At 44.8% G+C, this 18,322-nt stretch overlaps 1 protein-coding gene across 5 annotated transcripts in view; it reads right to left on the reverse strand.

The window, feature by feature from the left end:
* The window catches only part of HTT (huntingtin), a 136,895-nt gene extending 118,889 nt beyond the window's left edge, over positions 1–18,006 (reverse strand). For 4 of the 5 annotated variants that reach the window (XM_082391236.1, XM_082391237.1, XM_082391235.1 and 1 more), the window contains exons 1-2: positions 17,638–18,002; positions 4,130–4,213 (exon numbers count right to left, since the gene is read on the reverse strand). In XM_082391236.1, coding sequence (XP_082247362.1) covers positions 4,130–4,213; positions 17,638–17,858 — 305 coding nt within the window. In that variant the 5' untranslated portion in view covers positions 17,859–18,002. Of the gene's footprint in view, positions 1–4,129; positions 4,214–17,637 lie in introns of all 5 variants that reach the window. The other variant, XM_082391238.1, reaches the window with a different exon arrangement.
* Between the last annotated feature and the right edge of the window lie 316 nt (positions 18,007–18,322).

An 18,322-nucleotide genomic window follows, 5' to 3' on the forward strand; every position in this document is an offset into this window, starting at 1 on the left:
AAAAATGTTCTTATTTCTGTTTTAGTCTCATCCCACTGATCACTAATAAATGTGAGCATGCCTCCACAGGAAGCACAAAGTAAGTGTTAGCCATTATGCTCACGGGCCCCATCTCATGTCTTCTTTTCCAAAAGGCCTATTCATAGCCTTTGCCTATTTTCCTATTAGGATGATAGTCTTTTTCTTCATGATTTATAATTGCTCTTTATAGAAGCTATTAAACCTTTGATATATATGCAGTCAATACTTTCCCCAAGTTGCATTTATGTAATTTCCAGTTTAAAGTGGATTTTGACATACTGAACTATATTCCAGATAAAACAATTTTTTCCTTTATACTGTTAGCATTCCACAGCCTGAGAGTCAATGTTCTTTTTACAGTAATGATTTCAGTTTTTTGTATTTAGGTAATTAATCTGGCATTTATGTTTGTTTGCAATGTGAAGAAGAAACATAATACCCCCCTAAATAGTCAAGTGGTTCATCATTTCCATACTAATACAAGATGCTATCTTTATCATAAATTCATATACACAGACACACACATACACTTTCCCACTTTCTATTCTATACCTTCTTTAATGTCTAACAGCTATTTTAATTTCATGTACGCCAGGTAGCACTATATTACTGATGGTTTCAGATTTTCTTTGCAACAGTGATGTATTTATTCTTACAGATGAACAAGTTCAAAAACATCCCTACTAGAATTTTGATCAAGATCATTTTAAATTTATGAATTAATTTAGAGAAAATTTAACTTTATGATAAAGAAATCTTCCCATGTAGAAAGGGAAGTAGTCATCTGTACCTTCCAGGAAAGTCAACAGCCGTCCTTATGTAGTTTCTGCACATCTCTTGTCAATTCCTTGAAATTTTATATGTTGGTGCTACTATGAATTGGATCTTGAACCATTACATTTTCTAACTGATTTATGCTAATATTTGGGAAATCTATAGATTCCTGTATACTTATTTTTACCCAACCACTTTATCAAGGTACACTTGCTTAGATGAGGGTTCCTAAGTATTCCCAAGAGGATACTTGTAAAAAACAAATCTGCACACTCCACTTGAACAGAAAATATAAGTGTGCTGGGGAAAGAGGGCAGTGAGGTATCTTCGTTACTATATTTTTGACAAATCTTTCGGATGATTTTGATGTTCATGTATATTTAGGAACCAGTAGGACAGACCACCAAATTGAGAGCTTAGGTAGACTAAGAGTCACAAAACACATTAAAGACTTCAGAAGCTGCCACTGAATAACCCCACTGGAGAGAAGGTCAGTGTATCACAGAAGCTGTAAGAATGTACCAGAGGTTAATTACACTCAGGAGAGATAACAGGAAATGCCAGCCATCAAGAAGATTTCATAAATCATTACATGCATATAAAATATCCACTTCAGCTCTACACTCCAAAATTCCTAAAAAGTATGCAGAGTATCTTAAAACAAACTTGTTCTTTGATCTGCCGGGACCAGAAACAACCTCTCTGGGTCCAAAAAATATCCTATTCATATGCTCCTGTGTAGAACAAGTAGTATAATGACTATCAGCATTACTCCATAAAAACATAATAGACATACGAATGTAAAAACTATTATCAGCTACTACTCTGATTTAAGATGGCAAACTGAACCACAAATCAGTCTTAACATATCTCAACATACTTTACTACCAATGTGTGAATCTAAGCCAACATCCCATCAATTCCATTGGGAATTGTCAAGAAACAAACTAAGTATAATGCATGAAGCACTAAGACTGGAAGAGATCTATTTCCTGGGTCCGTAAGCTTTCAAAGTGAGGTGTTACTCCCTGAGACCTGGATGCTGGAGGTCAGGTGAGCACAGCAGTGCTACAACAGCAGCAGGCACCAGGAGCCTGTCGGGCATTTACCATCATTTCATACAAAAGTAATAACAGTTTGTAGGACAATGTGCATCATGACAGGATGTATTTCTGGCTCTCAGTAGCTAGAGAACACATGTATGTAGCTCTCAACAGTGTTTCACGGGTGTCGCTTCATCCCACAAGAACCCTTATAAATTGGGTTTACATTTCATAGATGAGGCAACAGTGGCTCCAAGAAGTTAAACTTATCTAAAACCACCTGGCTTATAAGGAGTGGAAATAGAATTCAAGCTTTTTTTTTCCCCTACTTTTATCTTAGTATTGTTTTCTAAGCTATGCTAGCAATAGCATGCTAACTTAGAATTTTTATATTTTTATTTTCAGCACATATTCTAATTTGTCACTTCATTTCTTCCCATAATATTTCTACAAATTAGATAGAAACAGAAATCATCCACTGTCCTTCACAAACTGAATGAGTTCAACTATAATGAAATATTCTATGTGAAATCGCTTTGAAAGTATGAAATACAAAAGCAAGGTGCCACTAAAAATAAATGAATCACCAAATTTCTGTCAGTACTAAAATCAAGATTATTCTTCTCAGAGCTTTTTCTAACAGATTATAAAGAGCTCTTTCCAACAGGAGAGTAACATGAATGATTTATTCCAAAGGAAAGAAAAGCCAAGAGAGAAGTACTTCACACATGCCCATGTGGGTAACGGAATTCTGAAATCATAAGTACATCTGTTTCCTACTCAGCCATTAGAAACAGGCTTAAAATATTTACCATCCACAGCTACGATAAACAATGGTCAGAAAAACCGACAGTCAAAAGTAAAGAGAATGAGGAGAATTTGCAAAGAAGCTATACAAGAAGGTGCTGCTAGTTCACCACAGAGGAGCAATCGAGCCAGGGAAGCAGACCTCCAGTCAGTGCCCACGATCCCACTGGCCCCAGAGCCTTACTGAGCTGGCAGCAGCCATGGGGGAGCGCGTGCACTCCCACAGGGTCGGACAGGGGCAAAGTGCGGAAGAAAAGCAAACAAAAGACCACGATAGTGCATTTATGTCAAACCTAATCTCCCAATTCATCCCACCCCTCACCCATGTCCACACGTCCGTTATCTACATCTGCATCTCTATCCCTGCCCTGCAAGTAGGTTCATCTGTAACATTTTTCTAGATGCCACATATATGCATTAATATACAATATTTGTTTTTCTCTTTCTGACTTACTTTACTCTGTATGACAGACTCTAGGTCCATCCACATCTCTACAAATGACCCAATTTCCTTCCTTTTTATGGCTGAGTAATATTCCATCACATATATATATACACGACATCTTCTTTATCCATTCGTCTGTTGATGGACATTTAGGTTGTTTCCATGTCCTGGCTATCGTAGATAGTGCTGCAATGAACATTGGGGTACCATGTGTAAAATAGATAGCTAGTGGGGGGACTTCCCTGGTGGTGCAGTGGTTAAGAATCCGCCTGCCAATGCAGGGGACACGGGTTCGATCGCTGGTCCAGAAGACCCCACATGCCACGGAGCAACTAAGCCCATGCGCCACAACTACTGAGCCTGCACACCACAACTACTGAAGCCCACACACCCTACAGCCCATGCTCTGCAACAAGAGAAGCCACCTCAATGAGAAGCCCGTGCGTCGCAACCAAGAGTAGCCCCCACTCGCCACAGCTAGAGAAAGCCCACGCGCAGCAACGAATACCCAACACAGCCAAAAATAAATAGACAAATAAATAAATTTATTTTTAAAAAAATAGATAGCTAATGGGAACATGCTATAAAGCACAGGGAGCTCAGCTCGGTGCTCTGTGATGACCTAAATGAGTGGGATGGGGGTGGGGAGGGAGGTCTGAGAAGGAGGGGATATGTGTATACATACAGCTGATTCACTTCATTGTACAGCAGAAACTAACACAACATGGTAAAGCAATTATACTCCAATTAAAAAAAAAAGACCACTATAATTGGACAGGCTCTTGTTGTTCCAAATACTGCAATAAGTAAAATATAAACACGTTCAATTATCATAATGGTTACAATGATACTATGTAAGATTATGGAAACATTACTCATTACAGTGTCTGGACATCCTCCGTATATGTAGCCAGAAGTATGGGGAAGGGGGTCCTGTAAAGGTTTTAAAACAATTGCGGAGACAAAGAATATTCTAGCCCATTAAGAATGAAAATATAGAAATTTTTAATTTTCACTAGGAAGTTCAAAGTGCAGTTACCTGAGAGACTGTGCCACTATGTTTTCACATATTGTCAGACAATGATTCACACGGTCTTTCTTGGTGGCTGAGAGTTCTTTCTTTCTGAAAGGAAAAACAAAGAGTGAAGGAAGTTTGCATGTGCTGTGTTATCCGCTCCATCCATTCCTACAAGGCGTTCACTCGTTCAGTAGTGCTGCCTGACTCCTAGAAGTAAACCAGCCACTCCTGCTGGGGGCAGGGTGGCTCTGAGGTCAGGGAGGAGGGGAGGAGCCTAGCCCAGGGTTCCCTACAGGGCAGGGCGCCATAGAAAAGTCAAGGGGTGTCACTAATGCACCTGCCTTCTCTAGTTTAGAGAGAAGGAGAAACTGCAGTGCAAACAGCGCTCACCCAAGATCACACGGATGAACGGAGTGTGCAATTCAATGAAACACAATGATATCAACAAAATACTCTACATACCAAGCTGCTGCCACTTCTCAAAGTCGTATTTACCGACTACAGTCAGCATACCACACAGACCTCACACTCCTAGGTGTAAAATAACGTTCAGACAATGGCTAACTGCTTCTATATCCCCAAACGGCTAGAAACAAGCCCCCTGCCCAGAGACTTTCTCAAAAGCCTCCTAGTAAGACTTCTCAGCCCCAAAAAAGGAGATAAACAGCCTGGTCAAGAAGATCAGATAAAAGGTGCTTGCTTCCCACCCAAACCTATGACTTGAGATGTCTCTGAGGTAGGCACCACAGAAATAAGGTAGAGAGGGTCAATCCAAAGAGGAAGCCAAAAAATAAATCAGGCTTGATAACTACATCCAAAAAGAATCTGAGTGTTCGCAGGTCACCAGTACATGGTACTAACTAGAAACACCTAAACCAGAAGACTACTAAGCTTTGGAGGGAATTCTAGTACCAAAGAAATTTAAAAACTAACCAACAAACACCTCTATTTAATCCCTAATGCAACCTCAGTTTCCAACAAGTACACCTAAAGGAACAGGCTCTTACAATTATGCAAATCCACGAAAGACACACCCTCCAAAAGGCACTACAGATGTGGCCAGGGAAGAAAATGGACAAGGAAGAGCCTCCAAAGGGGAAAGTCAGGGTCCAAAAAGAAGGACAGACAGAGCCTGAATGAGAAGACAAGCCCAAGGCATGCGGAGAGGGGCTTCCCGATGACTGGCCAGTAATAAGAGTCCATCACCATATGGACTGGTGACTGTGTATCTCCCGCTGGTCTCTTTCCTAAAAGAGACTCTTACTGATAAGCTACGTTGCGGACTGCTAGTCAGCCACCAAAATGCCATGCTTCCCTTCTCAGACACATGCCTCCTGGTTGGAAGCTCCACAGCCTAGCTTCCCCGCAGCCGGGGACAGACACGTGACTTAGTCCTCACAGATGAAATGGGAACAGAAGTAGTCGGTGGAGCTTCTGCCTTGCTGGCCCGCCCTGGGCATCCCCCTTCTAGTTCCCTCCGACTGGAACAAACATTCCTAACACCCAGTGTTTGATTATACAGATAAAGACCACAAGAAGGCTGCAGAGCAACAGGATGGAAGGAGCCTGAGTCCCAAGTGACCACAAGAGGCAGAGGCCCCTCACCACCCACCCTCATGAGTCACTCGCTTCAAAAACACTGTGATGGAAACAACCCAAATGTCCCAGTGGATGGATAAATGACACGGCCAAATGACGGAACACTGCTTGGCAGTAAAAAGCAGCAAACCACTGATTCACACAAGGATGAATCTCAATGTATCAGCTTCAAGATACATAAGGATAATTCCATTTATACCACGTTCTGGAAGACACAAAACCAGGGGAACATAAGGTGATCAGTAATTTCCAGGGGCCTCGCGGAGAAGGGGGGAGTTGACAGCAAAGACGTACGAGGCAGGGGGAATCTTTAGGAGGTGATGGCGCTGTTCTATATCTTGATTGTGGTAGTAGTTACACAGCTTTATGCAACTGTCAAAATTCACTGATCTGTACATTAAAAAGGGTACATTTTACTATATATATGTGTGTGTGTGTGTGTGTGTGTGTGTGTGTGTACGTGTGTGTGTGTGTATATAAATAAAATACCTCAATTTAAAGAAGAAAGCGCTATGAGAATTTAAATGCTCTCTTCTTTGAGCCACCACATTAAAGTCTCTATTACAGCAGCTCAGAGGTTACCTCGTTTAAGACAGCCATCAAGAAAATTAAAGAACACTGACCACTCCAAGCACGTTAGGAAGCAAACTAACTCACGTATCCACTACTCTTTTCCAAAGTGAGAATCTGCCAAAGGCCTTAAGTGAACTGAATTCATACACCCAGTCTCCTAGCTATATAGGTAGTGGCCCCTCCCTGGGTAGCCTCCTACCGTGAGGTCTAAAATGATTCCTAGGGGGATGGTAAGCAGAAAAAGGTCGACAAACACTAAACTGAGTGGACCTCACTACTTAACGATGGTCAGAATAGAAAAGTGATAAATACAAATATGAGCTTCAAAAAGAACCTTGTCTCCCTCCTCATATGTGGAATAAACCACAAGAATACAGGTAACAATAAACAATACAGCTCTCTGGACCTGCCGCCTGACTTCCTTACGACCTACTGTGCTGTTCCCCCAAGCCAGAACTTGAGCAAAAGTTTATGAAACTAGCAGAAAGTCAAAGAGAAAATATCAATCTCACCCACCAAAATAAAAATACATTCTTCTGTTGTCTGTTTGGGTCTAGCTCCTCCTCCGAGCTCCATGTGGGGAAAGCCTGCCTTATTCACCCAGGACCCTGCCCTAGGCCCGGCCATCAGCCAGCACCTCCATCACACTCTTTGGTAGTAACTGTTCCTGCAATTTCCTCCCCAGGGATGACAGACTCACTAAGAGCAAGGGCCATATCGTGTCTCTCTCACTGGCACTCAGCACAGCACCTACACTGGAGAAGGTGTTTCAGACAGACAACAAAGGAATGGATAAGTAAGCGTTTGCTGTAGGACAGTAGGTTACATACACGTTAAAACTGACTCAGAAGTTCTTAAGTCAGTCTTACAAACAGGATTCAGAAGATAAATGATAATTACTTTAAACTTGAGTTTGCAGAACCAAGAGATGGAAAGAAAAGTAGAAACAGCAAAACTTAAAAAAGAGAGAAACTGTAGGGCAACCCCACAGGCTTGAGTTCAAGCACTTTGTGGAGTCCGAGCTGCAGCGCTCAGCCCCTCTGGCTGTGACCAAGACATCAATCACGGCACATCTGATGACCCTGACTTTCACAACTTTACTGCCAGAAAGAGGGCAGCACAGGTTCTCTCATAGTCAGCTACAAAGAAGCACATGTTTTAAGTTTCTCTTCCTAACTCATCCACAATCATTTTCCAGCAATCTAAACACTTTTGAGGGGGAAAAAAAAATCTGCTGTAGTATATTTAAATTTTCATCTTTTCCACACTCAATAGATAGCCCTAAAATCATAAGATTCTTCAGACAGACAGTCAAAGTCTTCAGTGGTTACTAGTCTTGCTATTAAAATTTAAACAATAATTACTAAGTACCTATTTTGGGTGAGGAGCATAAAAACAAAACCACCTGATTGCTACCAAAACACTTACCTTGTAAAATCTTCTCTTTTATCACACTGAAGAATACCCACATTTTAAAGTGTGAGGATCAGACTTTACCCTCAGACACCCCAACAAAGAGGCATTAACCAAAAATATCAGAAAACGAAAAAAACGACCCTTCCAACACTACCCACTGAAAGATGTCAGGGCAGCAATATAGCGGCAAAAGTAACAAACACTCCCACCCAGTGCAAACACCAACCTGGCTTAACCAGGCCCAGTAGAGTCTGGCCTCAGGCTACCTTCCTCCGTCAGGAAACCTGCAGGGGAACTCTGGCCACTGGAAATAACTCAGTCGTTTTGGTCATGCACCTTCAAACTCAGTTCTTGTACATGCCATCGTCCCTGCTTCAAATACCTCCTTCCCGTCTTATTTTGTCAATAAACCAACTTGGAAGTTTAAGAAAACTACAACTATTTCATTCCCCCATGGAATTTAATTAGGCTGATGAACTACGATGTCAAACTGACTTGTTCTGCAAGAAGAGTAAGTATGGAAATTAAGGTGAAAACGGAACGGCCTTGCTCCAGGCAGGAACTGGATGAGCAGGGTGAGAGCTGGATAAACAAGGTAAGAACAGGCCTGATCCTTCAGCTGTTTTTGTAAACGTGCTTATTTTAACTCCACCTTCAAAATGAAAACTTGTCTTGCTATTTGTGGTCACAGGTACTGTCACATACACATTTCCGAGTCGGTGCCTACACACCCCACACGATGCGTAAAACTGAGGCCCAGAGGCTGCCCCGCCTGCAGGAGCAGGGCAGTAAATGGCTGGGCAGAGAGCCAGGTCTTCTGATTCCTCATCAGCTGCTCTTTAACTTTCACCAAGCACTGTACTAATGAGAGTGTTCCTAGAAGATCAGGACTCTTTTGGATCTTTTTTTTTTTTTTAAGAAGGAATGGAACACCAAAGTCATTTTGGAATTATGTTTCATACATAATTTTAAAATAAAAGTACTGCTTAAGGGAATTCCCTGGCGGTCCAATGGTTAGGACTCGACACTTTCACTGCCAAGGGCACGGGTTCAATCCCTGGTCAGGGAACTAGGATCCCAAAAGCCGCTCGACACGGCCGAAAAGAAAAAGTACTGTTTGATTAGGGGAAGCAAGGCCTACGATTTCCCCACCACACAGTCTATATCACAGAAAAGGGCTGTGAAAGCCTTTCTTACTAGTAATTTAACTGAGTACTGTAACGATTACTAATAGAAGAAGGTGTAATTCAAAATGCGATCTATGCTAAATGAAAAAGGTCCGACACAAAAGGCCCCATGTGTATGATTCCGTTCACAAGAAATGTCCAGAACAGGCAAATCCATAGAGACAGAAATAAATTAGTGGTTGCCAGGGGCTGGGGGAGGGAAAATGGGGACTGACTGCTAATGAAGAGGGGCTTTCTTTCTGGGGTGATGAAATGTTCCAGAAATTAGACAGTAGTGATGGTTGCAGAACCATGTGAATATATTACAAACCACTAAGTTGTACATTTTAAAATGGTGAATTTTATGATATGTAAATCATAATCTCAATTTTTTAAAAAATCTGTCTGCAAATCCCAGCAGCTCTTCCTCCCCAGAGGAAGGAATGTGAGCACTCCTCGCCACCAGCACTGCTGCTCCCAGCCTGGCACAAGCTGCCAGCACCTCTAGCTTATTTGATTACCTCAATCAGCTCTGATTACTTGAATAGCCTCTTTCATTCCTGCTCCCTGTCCACCAGGGTGCCCTTTTTTGTTAATTAAAGTTTTTAATGAGGCGGACCTCCCTAGTGGTCCAGTGGGTAAGACTCCACACTCCCAATGCAGGGGGCCCGGGTTCGATCCCTGGTCAGGGAACTAGATCCTGAATGCAGGCCACAACTAAGAAGCCCGCATGCCACAACTAAAGATCTCACGTGCTGCAACTAAGATCTGGCACAGCCAAAAATAAATAAACAAATAAGTATTTTTTGAAAATCTTTTCTAAAAAAAAGTTTTTAATGAGGTAGTTGTAGATTCACATGCAACTGTAAGAAATATCAATAAAAGAAATCCAGTGTATACTTCACTCAGTTTCCCCCAATGCTAACATTCTGCAAAACAATCACAGCCAGAACAGTGAGACAATCCACTGATCTTTAGATTTCCAGTTTTACTTTTACTCATCTGTGCGGATGTGTGCATTTAGTTCTACACAATATCATCAGATGTGTAAGTCTGTGTATCCACCACTACAGTCAAAATAGGGAACACTGGGCTTCCCTGGTGGCGCAGTGGTTAAGAATCCGCCTGCCAATGCAGGGGACACGGGTTTGAGCCCTGGTCCGGGAAGATCCCACATGCCATGGAGCAACTAAGCCCGTGCGCCACAACTACTGAGTCTGCGCTCTAGAGCCCGCGAGCCACAACTACTGAAGCCCACATGCCATGGAGCAACTAAGCCCGTGCGCCACAACTACTGAGTCTGCGCTCTAGAGCCCACGAGCCACAACTACTGAAGCCCACATGCCTGGAGCCCGTGCTCCGCAACAAGAGAAGCCACCGCAATGAGAAGCCCATGCACCGCAGCGAAGAGTAGCCCCCGCTCGCTACAACTAGAGAAAGCCCGCGTGCGGCAACGAAGACCCAACGCAGCCAAAAATAAATAAATAAAATAAATAAATGTATAAAAAAAAAAAGATAGGGAACACTTCCATCACCATGAGGATCCCTTGAGCTGCCCTTTGAGAACCACACCCACCTCCTTTGGCCCTCCACTCTGTACCTCCACCCACCCCTAACCCCGGCAACCACTCATCTATTCTCCACTCCTAGAACTGTGTCATTTCAAAAATGTTACATAAGTAGAACCAGCCCGTATATAACCTTTTGGGACTGGCTGTTTTCACTAGCATAATTTCCTCAAGATTCATCTTAGTTGTTGCATGTATTATCAGGGGTTTGTTCCTTTTTATTGCTGAGTAGTTTAACCATTCACCTGCTGAAGGACATCTAAGCTGATTCTAGTTTTTGGCTACTATGAATAAAGTTGCTACAAACATTTGTGTACAGGTTTTTATGTGAACAGAAGTTTTCGCTTCTGCGGGATAAACACCCAAGAGTGCAACTGCCGGGTCATATAGTAACTATATGTTCAGTTCTACAAGAAACTGCTTGTTTTCCAGAGTAGCTGTCCATTGTACAGTCCCACCAGCAATGACTAAGTGACCCAGTCTCTTCCAAGCCAGCATTTGGTGTTGGCTTAGCATCGTAAGTTATATCACTTGTTTGACTACACAAGTAAGCATCTGGTCAGAGTAAAATCCAAAGTCCTTATATTGGGGTACAGGCCCTAAACGGCTACCCCTCATCTCCTCTTTCTGGCCTCCTTACTCCTCCTCCAACATGGAAAGCACTCCCGCTCATCTGTTCCCTCTACCTGGACCTCACCTCCTCTAGATACCCGCCCCCCTCCCCCTGCTCCAGCATCACCTTCTCAGTGCACTTCGCACCCTAAACAACACCACACAGCCCCCCTCCCCCTTATTCTGCCTTGTCTTTCTCCATAGTCTTTAACACCACTGGCCTTGTTCACTGCTGTGACCCAAGGGCCCAGAACAGGCCCCGGCACACACAGGCGCTCAGCTGAAAGGAGCCCTTCCAGGTCATCTAGTCCAGTCCCCACTGAAGTGCCCATTCCCAGTAGCTGGGAGCTCTTAATGCCACCACAGCTCCCTTGTCAGGGTTACACCCTACTTGACAGCTACACAAATGCTCCATGGCCCTAGGACAGAGAAATGATACTGCCTCAGCTACACCTGGACAGATGTAAGCAACGTAAGTCTTCCCTCCCAAATGCTGATGGAATTTTATATTATATTATATTATATTATATTATATTATATTATATTATATTATATTATATTATATCAACAGAAAAGTAGGTCCTGATCATCTACAGTGGAGCTTCCCAAGCTTTAATGTGCACATAAATTGCTCACAAACCTGCTTAAAATGCAGACTCTTGATTCAGTAGGTCTAAGGCAGGGCGAGATTCTGTACTTCTTATAAGCTCCCAAGTGATACCAAATTGCTGGCTGGCCCTGAGACCACACTCTGAGCAGCAAGGATCTACGGCATATCTCGTCTCTAACACATATTCTAGCACCCAAACTGATTCAAGTTAACACAACATTAAATAGTATCTTATACCGTGTTAATTTTTCCTTCTTGTTATCTGAATAAGACTTCCATTCCAAGGTAGTTTACTGAGTGGTTGGCTCACTTGCAGGGACCAGAGGTAATGGGAGTGGGGCCTCTGAAGGAGGAGAGAATATGAAAGTCAGGACACTGTAAGACCTTTGCCTTTACATCTCCATAAGTCCTCTTTTAAAAAGAAATTCTACAGTATTATAAGCAGTTAATAAGAATGATAGGTACTGCTATGAAACAATGTCTTTGATATACTAAGTGAAATAATATAGTGTGAGCTCATTCATGCAAAAAAAAAAAAGGACTTGTATATGCATTAAAAAAATCAGAGAAAACAAAAGAAACTTAACAATTATTATTTTTAGGGAATGAGACTAGGACAGCCAGGGAGGAAGGCTTTGCTTTCCATCTTCTGTGCTATTTGAAGATGTTGTTACAACGTATATGTGTAATTTTTTTTGAGCTAGTTAATAAAAAGCAACCAAAAAAGAAATGCTTCCCCAAAGTGGTCCTATCATATCTAATCTAGGGGTAGACAAACTACAGCCTACCTGTTTCGGCCAGTCTAAGAAGTGTTTTTACGTTTTTAAACGTTTGACCCCCCCCCAAAAATATCAAAGAATAATATTTTATGACGTGAAAACTATACAAAATTCAAATTTCAACGTCCTTAATAGAATTTTATTGGAACAGAGGCACACATTCACTTACGGTTCACTGCTACTGTGTAGTGTGCCATTATAGCCGGACGTGGTTAGGGGTAACCCATACACGGGGTTTTTTTTTTTGTTTTTGTTTTTGGCCTTTGCACAGCTTTTATTATTAAGCTATGAGCATCCTGTTTGAGGCTGGTTTGACTAGCGGCTATGTGCACATCTGTCCGCAAGAAAAGAAGTTTACTCATTCCCCTTTCTCCTTTTCTAGTAGGTTTTGCTTTTTGTTTTTATTTTTTTGCACATCCCTTTTCATTTTACAGTATATTTGACTATAGTGCACAACATGATTCCAAGTCTAAACAGTGGCCCACTGGGCACTGAGCTTCTGACTGGTGAAGGGCAGTCCAATCAGTGCCGGTATCACTGGGTTACCCCTAACCATACATAGTGCTTCTGGATGCTTTTTTTCTACCATGGCAGAGTTTAATGGTTGCTACAGAGATGTACTCACAAAGCCTGAAATATTTACTGTCTGACCATTTACATAAAATGTTTGCCAACGTTCAAGAATCAGAAGACGTAATATTGTTAAGATGCCAATACTCCCCAAACTGATCTACAGATTCAGTGCAATACCCATCAGAGAATCCCAGCTGGCTTCTTCGTAGAAACTGACAATCAGATCTTACAATTCAAATGGAAATGCAAGGGGCCCAGAATAGCCAAAACTATCCTGAAAAGGAATAAAGTTGGAGGACTCACATTTCATGATTTTAAACTGTGATACAAAACTAATGGTAGGGACTTCCTGGTGGCGCAGTGGTTAAGAATCCACCTGCCAATGCAGGGGACACGGGTTCGAGCCCTGGTCTGGGAAGATCCCACCTGCTGCGGAGCAACTAAGCCCGTGCGCCACAACTACTGAGCCTGCGCTCTAGAGCCCGCGAGCCACAACTACTGAGCCTGTGTGCCACAACTACTGAAGCCCGTATGCCAAGAGCCCGTGCTCTGCAACAAGAGAAACCACCGCAATGTGAAGCCCTCGCACCGCAACAAAGACCCAACACAGCCAAAAATAAGTAAATTAATCTTTAAAAAAAAAAAAAAAACTAATGGTAATCAAGACTGTACACGGACTTCCCTGGCGGTCCAGTGGTTAGGACTCCACACTTCCACTGCCATGGGACTGGGTTCGATCCCTCGTCGGGGAACTAAGATCCCACAAGCCGTCCCACAAGCCGCAGGGCGCAGCCAAAAAAAAAAGTGAAGAGACAACCCAAGAAAGGGAGTATCATTTTACAAATCATGCATCTGATAAGGGTCTAGTACCCAGAATATTATGAATAACTGTTACAATTCAACAATAAAAAGACAACCCAACTTAAAAAATGGGAAAGAATGAGGATGAGGGTTTGCAAGTTAAGTATAAGAAAGAAGCTGGGTCCCTAATCACTGGTGAGCTTCCTCAAGCAGACACTGCTGTCTTATAATAAATTCTTTCCTATTTAAGTTACGGCAGCAGAGTTTTCTGTTACTTGCAGTTGAATATAACTGATAACACCAACTATGGCTAAATTATGTCATGCTTAGCAGACAGAGATGAACAAGTCCTGTTGGTTCTACCTTCAAAATTCAGTCAGTTCCCACCGTGCCACTGCCAACAACCTGACAGAATTCACCATCATCTCACCTGACCACGTCACTAACTTCCTACCTGGTCTCCTGCTCCTGACCATGCTCCCCTTCACTCAGTTCTCAGCCAGTATTCATTTAAAAATGGAACTCAGGGCTTCCCTGGTGGCGCAGTGGTTGAGAATCTGCCTGCCAATGCAGGGGACACGGGTTCGAGCCCTGGTCTGGGAAGATCCCACGTGCCGCGGAGCAACTGGGCCCGTGAGCCACAACTGCTGAGCCTGCGCGTCTGGAGCCTGTGCTCCGCAACAAGAGAGGCCGCAGTGGTGAGAGGCCCGCGCACCGCGATGAAGAGTGGCCCCTGCTTGCCGCAACTAGAGAAAGCCCTCGCACAGAAACGAAGACCCAACATAGCAATCAATCAATCAATCAGTCTTTAAAGAAAAAAAAAAAAAAAAATGGAACTCAAATCCTGCCACTCCTCGGACCAAACCCTCCAATGACTTCCCACCTCACTTAGACTAAATGCCACTGTCTTTACTCCACCTTGAAGGAAGGGCCTACTCATCTATCTGGTACGGTACTCTCTCCACCTCTCTGACCTCAGCTCCTACTAAGAGTCTCCCTCTCGCTAATTCAACGGGCCACACTACCTCCTCGCTATTCCTCCATCAGCGGGGTTTGGACCTGCTCCCTCTGCCTGGAACGCCCCTCCACATACCTTTATGGCAATCCCTGACTCTCTTCTGGTCTTTACTCAAAAGACACCATCTCAGTGGCCCTTCCCTGGACACCCTATCTGACACGTCAATACCGTATTAACCCTGACATTTCCTAGACCCCCTTCCCTGCTTTGCTGCTGTTCCTGCTTCGTTTATCACTGTCTAACATACTGTGTGTTTTTCTTATGTATCCTTTTTCTGGTCTATGTCCCTCACTAAGATGTAAGCTTCATGAGGGCAGAGCTGTATCTGTTCACGGCTGTAGCCCTGCACCTATTAGGATACTGGCTGGCACACATTAGACGTTCAGCAAATAATTAAAATCAGAGAAAAACTAGGAGGGAATCTGAAGGAGAGTGAGAAAGTGCCAAAGGCCAATGTCAACTGCCTCATAATTGCAGTTAGGACCCTGCCAAGCTCTGGCACTCCCCTGCACGTCAGCCTTGCTGAGACTGTGGCCAGTACCACCCGGAACCCCTGTATCCCATACGCTGAGCTGGGAGTAGGCACTCAGATCCTTCAACTGAAGCCCACGCGTGGCTGGTGACACTATAACTCCACAGAGAGCAAGAGCCATAAAAATAGAACAGTTACTTTCTAATTGCTTTTGGCCAATCTTACTTTGGGGAATGAATTTTTCAGCTGAAGCATCTGAACAGAAATGCCAAGATCCAAATTTGTAAGCAGTGAGTTCGTTACTCAAAATTAATGAATACTTGCTTTCTCAACAGCAAAGTACATAAAAATGTAACATTTATGCATTTTATTTAAAATAACTATAATTAAGCCCAATGCAGTTGATTTCAGAGCATGCTAAGAACCTTTCAAAGTTACTATTCTGAAGTACTTTTGTTTTTAAAAAATTTAAAATCTATCTTCATATATATAATACATAGATTATATCTGGTAGGATACAGAAGGAGGAAGCTTGCCTCTGGGAATGGAGTTAGGTACTCAGGAGAAAGGAACGGGAGAGAGACATTTTAATTACCTTTTTGCAATTTTGGAATTTGTACCATGTTAATGTATTATTTATGCAAAAATGATAGACTAAATTTTAAAAATAAGTCAATCATACATTTCCTTACAATAAAGTAATGAAACAAAACGTATCTACTTTGTCAAGCTGGCTTAAGAAGGAAACCTCTTTACACCCCGATTTCGAAGAAGATAAGCTAATTCAGGTTCTGTCAAATCAGCATAAGAAACAGAAAGCATATTTTCAGACTGACCAAGTATTTGAACAAGCAGACAGGGACGGAAGTAAGGCCTTCCTTCCCACCCAGAGCCCTGCTTGGTGCTTCCCGCCTTTATACGAGATCACGCAGGGCATGGACTTCCACGACATCTAACTCCAGGAAAAGCACGACCATAAAAGTCTGGAATGGATACTTATGCTTATAAATCACCTGCTGCAGAGAAAAGTCAAATTGTTAAAAAACAAACAAACAAAAAAAAAAAAACAACTTTTTTTCCCTCTAAGTATCCAAACAGGTTTTTCACCTTTTAGCAGAAAACTTAATTTGTTTCTAGATTTTATTTTAACAGATAAGCCAAAATTACTCCCCAAATTCTCAGTTTCTAATGAAACCTCAGGACACAGCAAGGATCATATCAGAAGCATAACGAAGAAAACATTACTAAAAACGAATCAGCCTGAAGAAGGTACGCTTCTTAGAGGGGCTGCTTCGCGAAAACCTTCCTCGTTAAATGCCATCCTGTACACACCCAGATCAGAAATAAAATGACCCGAGATGAGAGAAAGGCCCGAAGTGCAGCAGAGCACACACCCTGACCTCTGCTGAACACCCAGCACACAAGACTTCAGGGAAAAGTACTCGGTTCTCTTAAACGGTGTCGTTAATGGTCTGTCTTCTTCTGTTTCAAAAACTTTCCCTGGCACAAGCAACGGAGACCCCCTGCTTCCAAACAGTAGCAGATGTCAGCAACGGGAAGCGTGTGTGGGGTCCGCAGACACCACTGCTCCGGCAAAGCTGGACCGCGACACTCGTGACAGGGACATCACTCGCCCCCAGCGATTAACCTCTCCCTCAGCAACACGTCATTTGTTTCCAACTGAGGACAGGCAATAAAGGGCAGTCAACTCTTCCTAATATTTAAGCCAGTTTTATTGCTTCTCACGTGTTAACAACAACCGTCTAGACAGTTCACCGCTTACTTGGCAACCACAGCTCATTCAAGTGCCCGCAGGCCAACCTGAGCTGAGACAAGCCGGTCTCTCCCTGATGCTCAACATTCTGCTGCGACTCCCGAACGACACGAAATGCCCTGAGGCTGCGGGAAGACAGCCCCGAGCCACAGGCTGCTTAAAGGGGCCCTCGCAGGAGGCTCTCCATTGGGCCGCGCGCGCTCCCCCGCCCTCCAGCCCGACGTCCCAAGGCATGATGTCACCACTGTCCCCGCATCACTCCGGCTCCAATTCCCGGAGCGTCCTGCGCCCCCAGCTCTCCTCCTCTCAGACCAGGAGGAGAGGGACGGCACGCGGCCTCGGCTCTGCCAAGTCCTGCTCACAACACAGCCCCGTTTCCTCCCCTAACTTCGCAGCCGGGAGAGCAGAGGACTGGGGCCGGGGCCGCCCCGGCGCCTCCGGGAGAGGCCGGCGAGGCTCCCCGCGCCTGCCGAGGGCCGGAGACCCACGCGGGGCCGGGGGACGGGGTAGGGACCACGGGGCGGCCCTGTCGCCGCGGGCCGGGGAGCTGCAGCGGGCCCGCACTCACGGTCGGTGCAGCGGCTCCTCGGCCACGGCCGGTCCGGGCGGCGGCGGCGGCGGCGGCGGGGGCGACGGCGACTGCGGCTGAGGCGGCGGCTGCGCCTGCGGCGGCGGCTGAGGGGGCTGAGGCGGCGGCGGCGGCGGCTGCTGCTGTTGCTGCTGCTGCTGCTGCTGCTGGAAGGACTTGAGGGACTCGAAGGCCTTCATCAGCTTTTCCAGGGTCGCCATGGCGGCCTCCCGCCCTGCGGGAACAGCCCCCGGAGCCCTCGGACCTGCTCGCGGTTCCGCTCAGCAGCGCGGCAATGAATGAGGCTCGGGGCCGCGGGCAGGAGCGGAACCGAAGCGCTCGGCCATCTTGGGTCCGTCCCGGCAGCCCCCGCGGCCCTGCGTCCCGCGACGCTCCGTCGGAGGGGCGGGGCCAGGCTGGCGAGATTGACAGCCAGAGGCGGCGGCCTCCGCCATTGGCCGGGCGCGGCGCCAGCCAGTCCCCCGCGCCCGCCGTCTCGCCTCCTAGGACCGCCGCGACCACGGAGACCCCAGCGCTCCTCCCGGGCGAGGATTAGGGGCGCGGCGGTCGTGAGCGTCATGCTCCCTCGGGAAGAAGCCCCTAGTCGAGGAGACTCCGGCCGAGCCCGGCGGGTGGCAGGGAGGGCTGGCCGTGGACTCGGAGCCGGAGACCCTGCGAGGGTGCT

The sequence above is a fragment of the Balaenoptera borealis genome (genome assembly GCF_965194805.1).
Source record: "Balaenoptera borealis genome assembly, chromosome: 4".
Taxonomy (NCBI): Eukaryota; Metazoa; Chordata; class Mammalia; order Artiodactyla; family Balaenopteridae; genus Balaenoptera; species Balaenoptera borealis.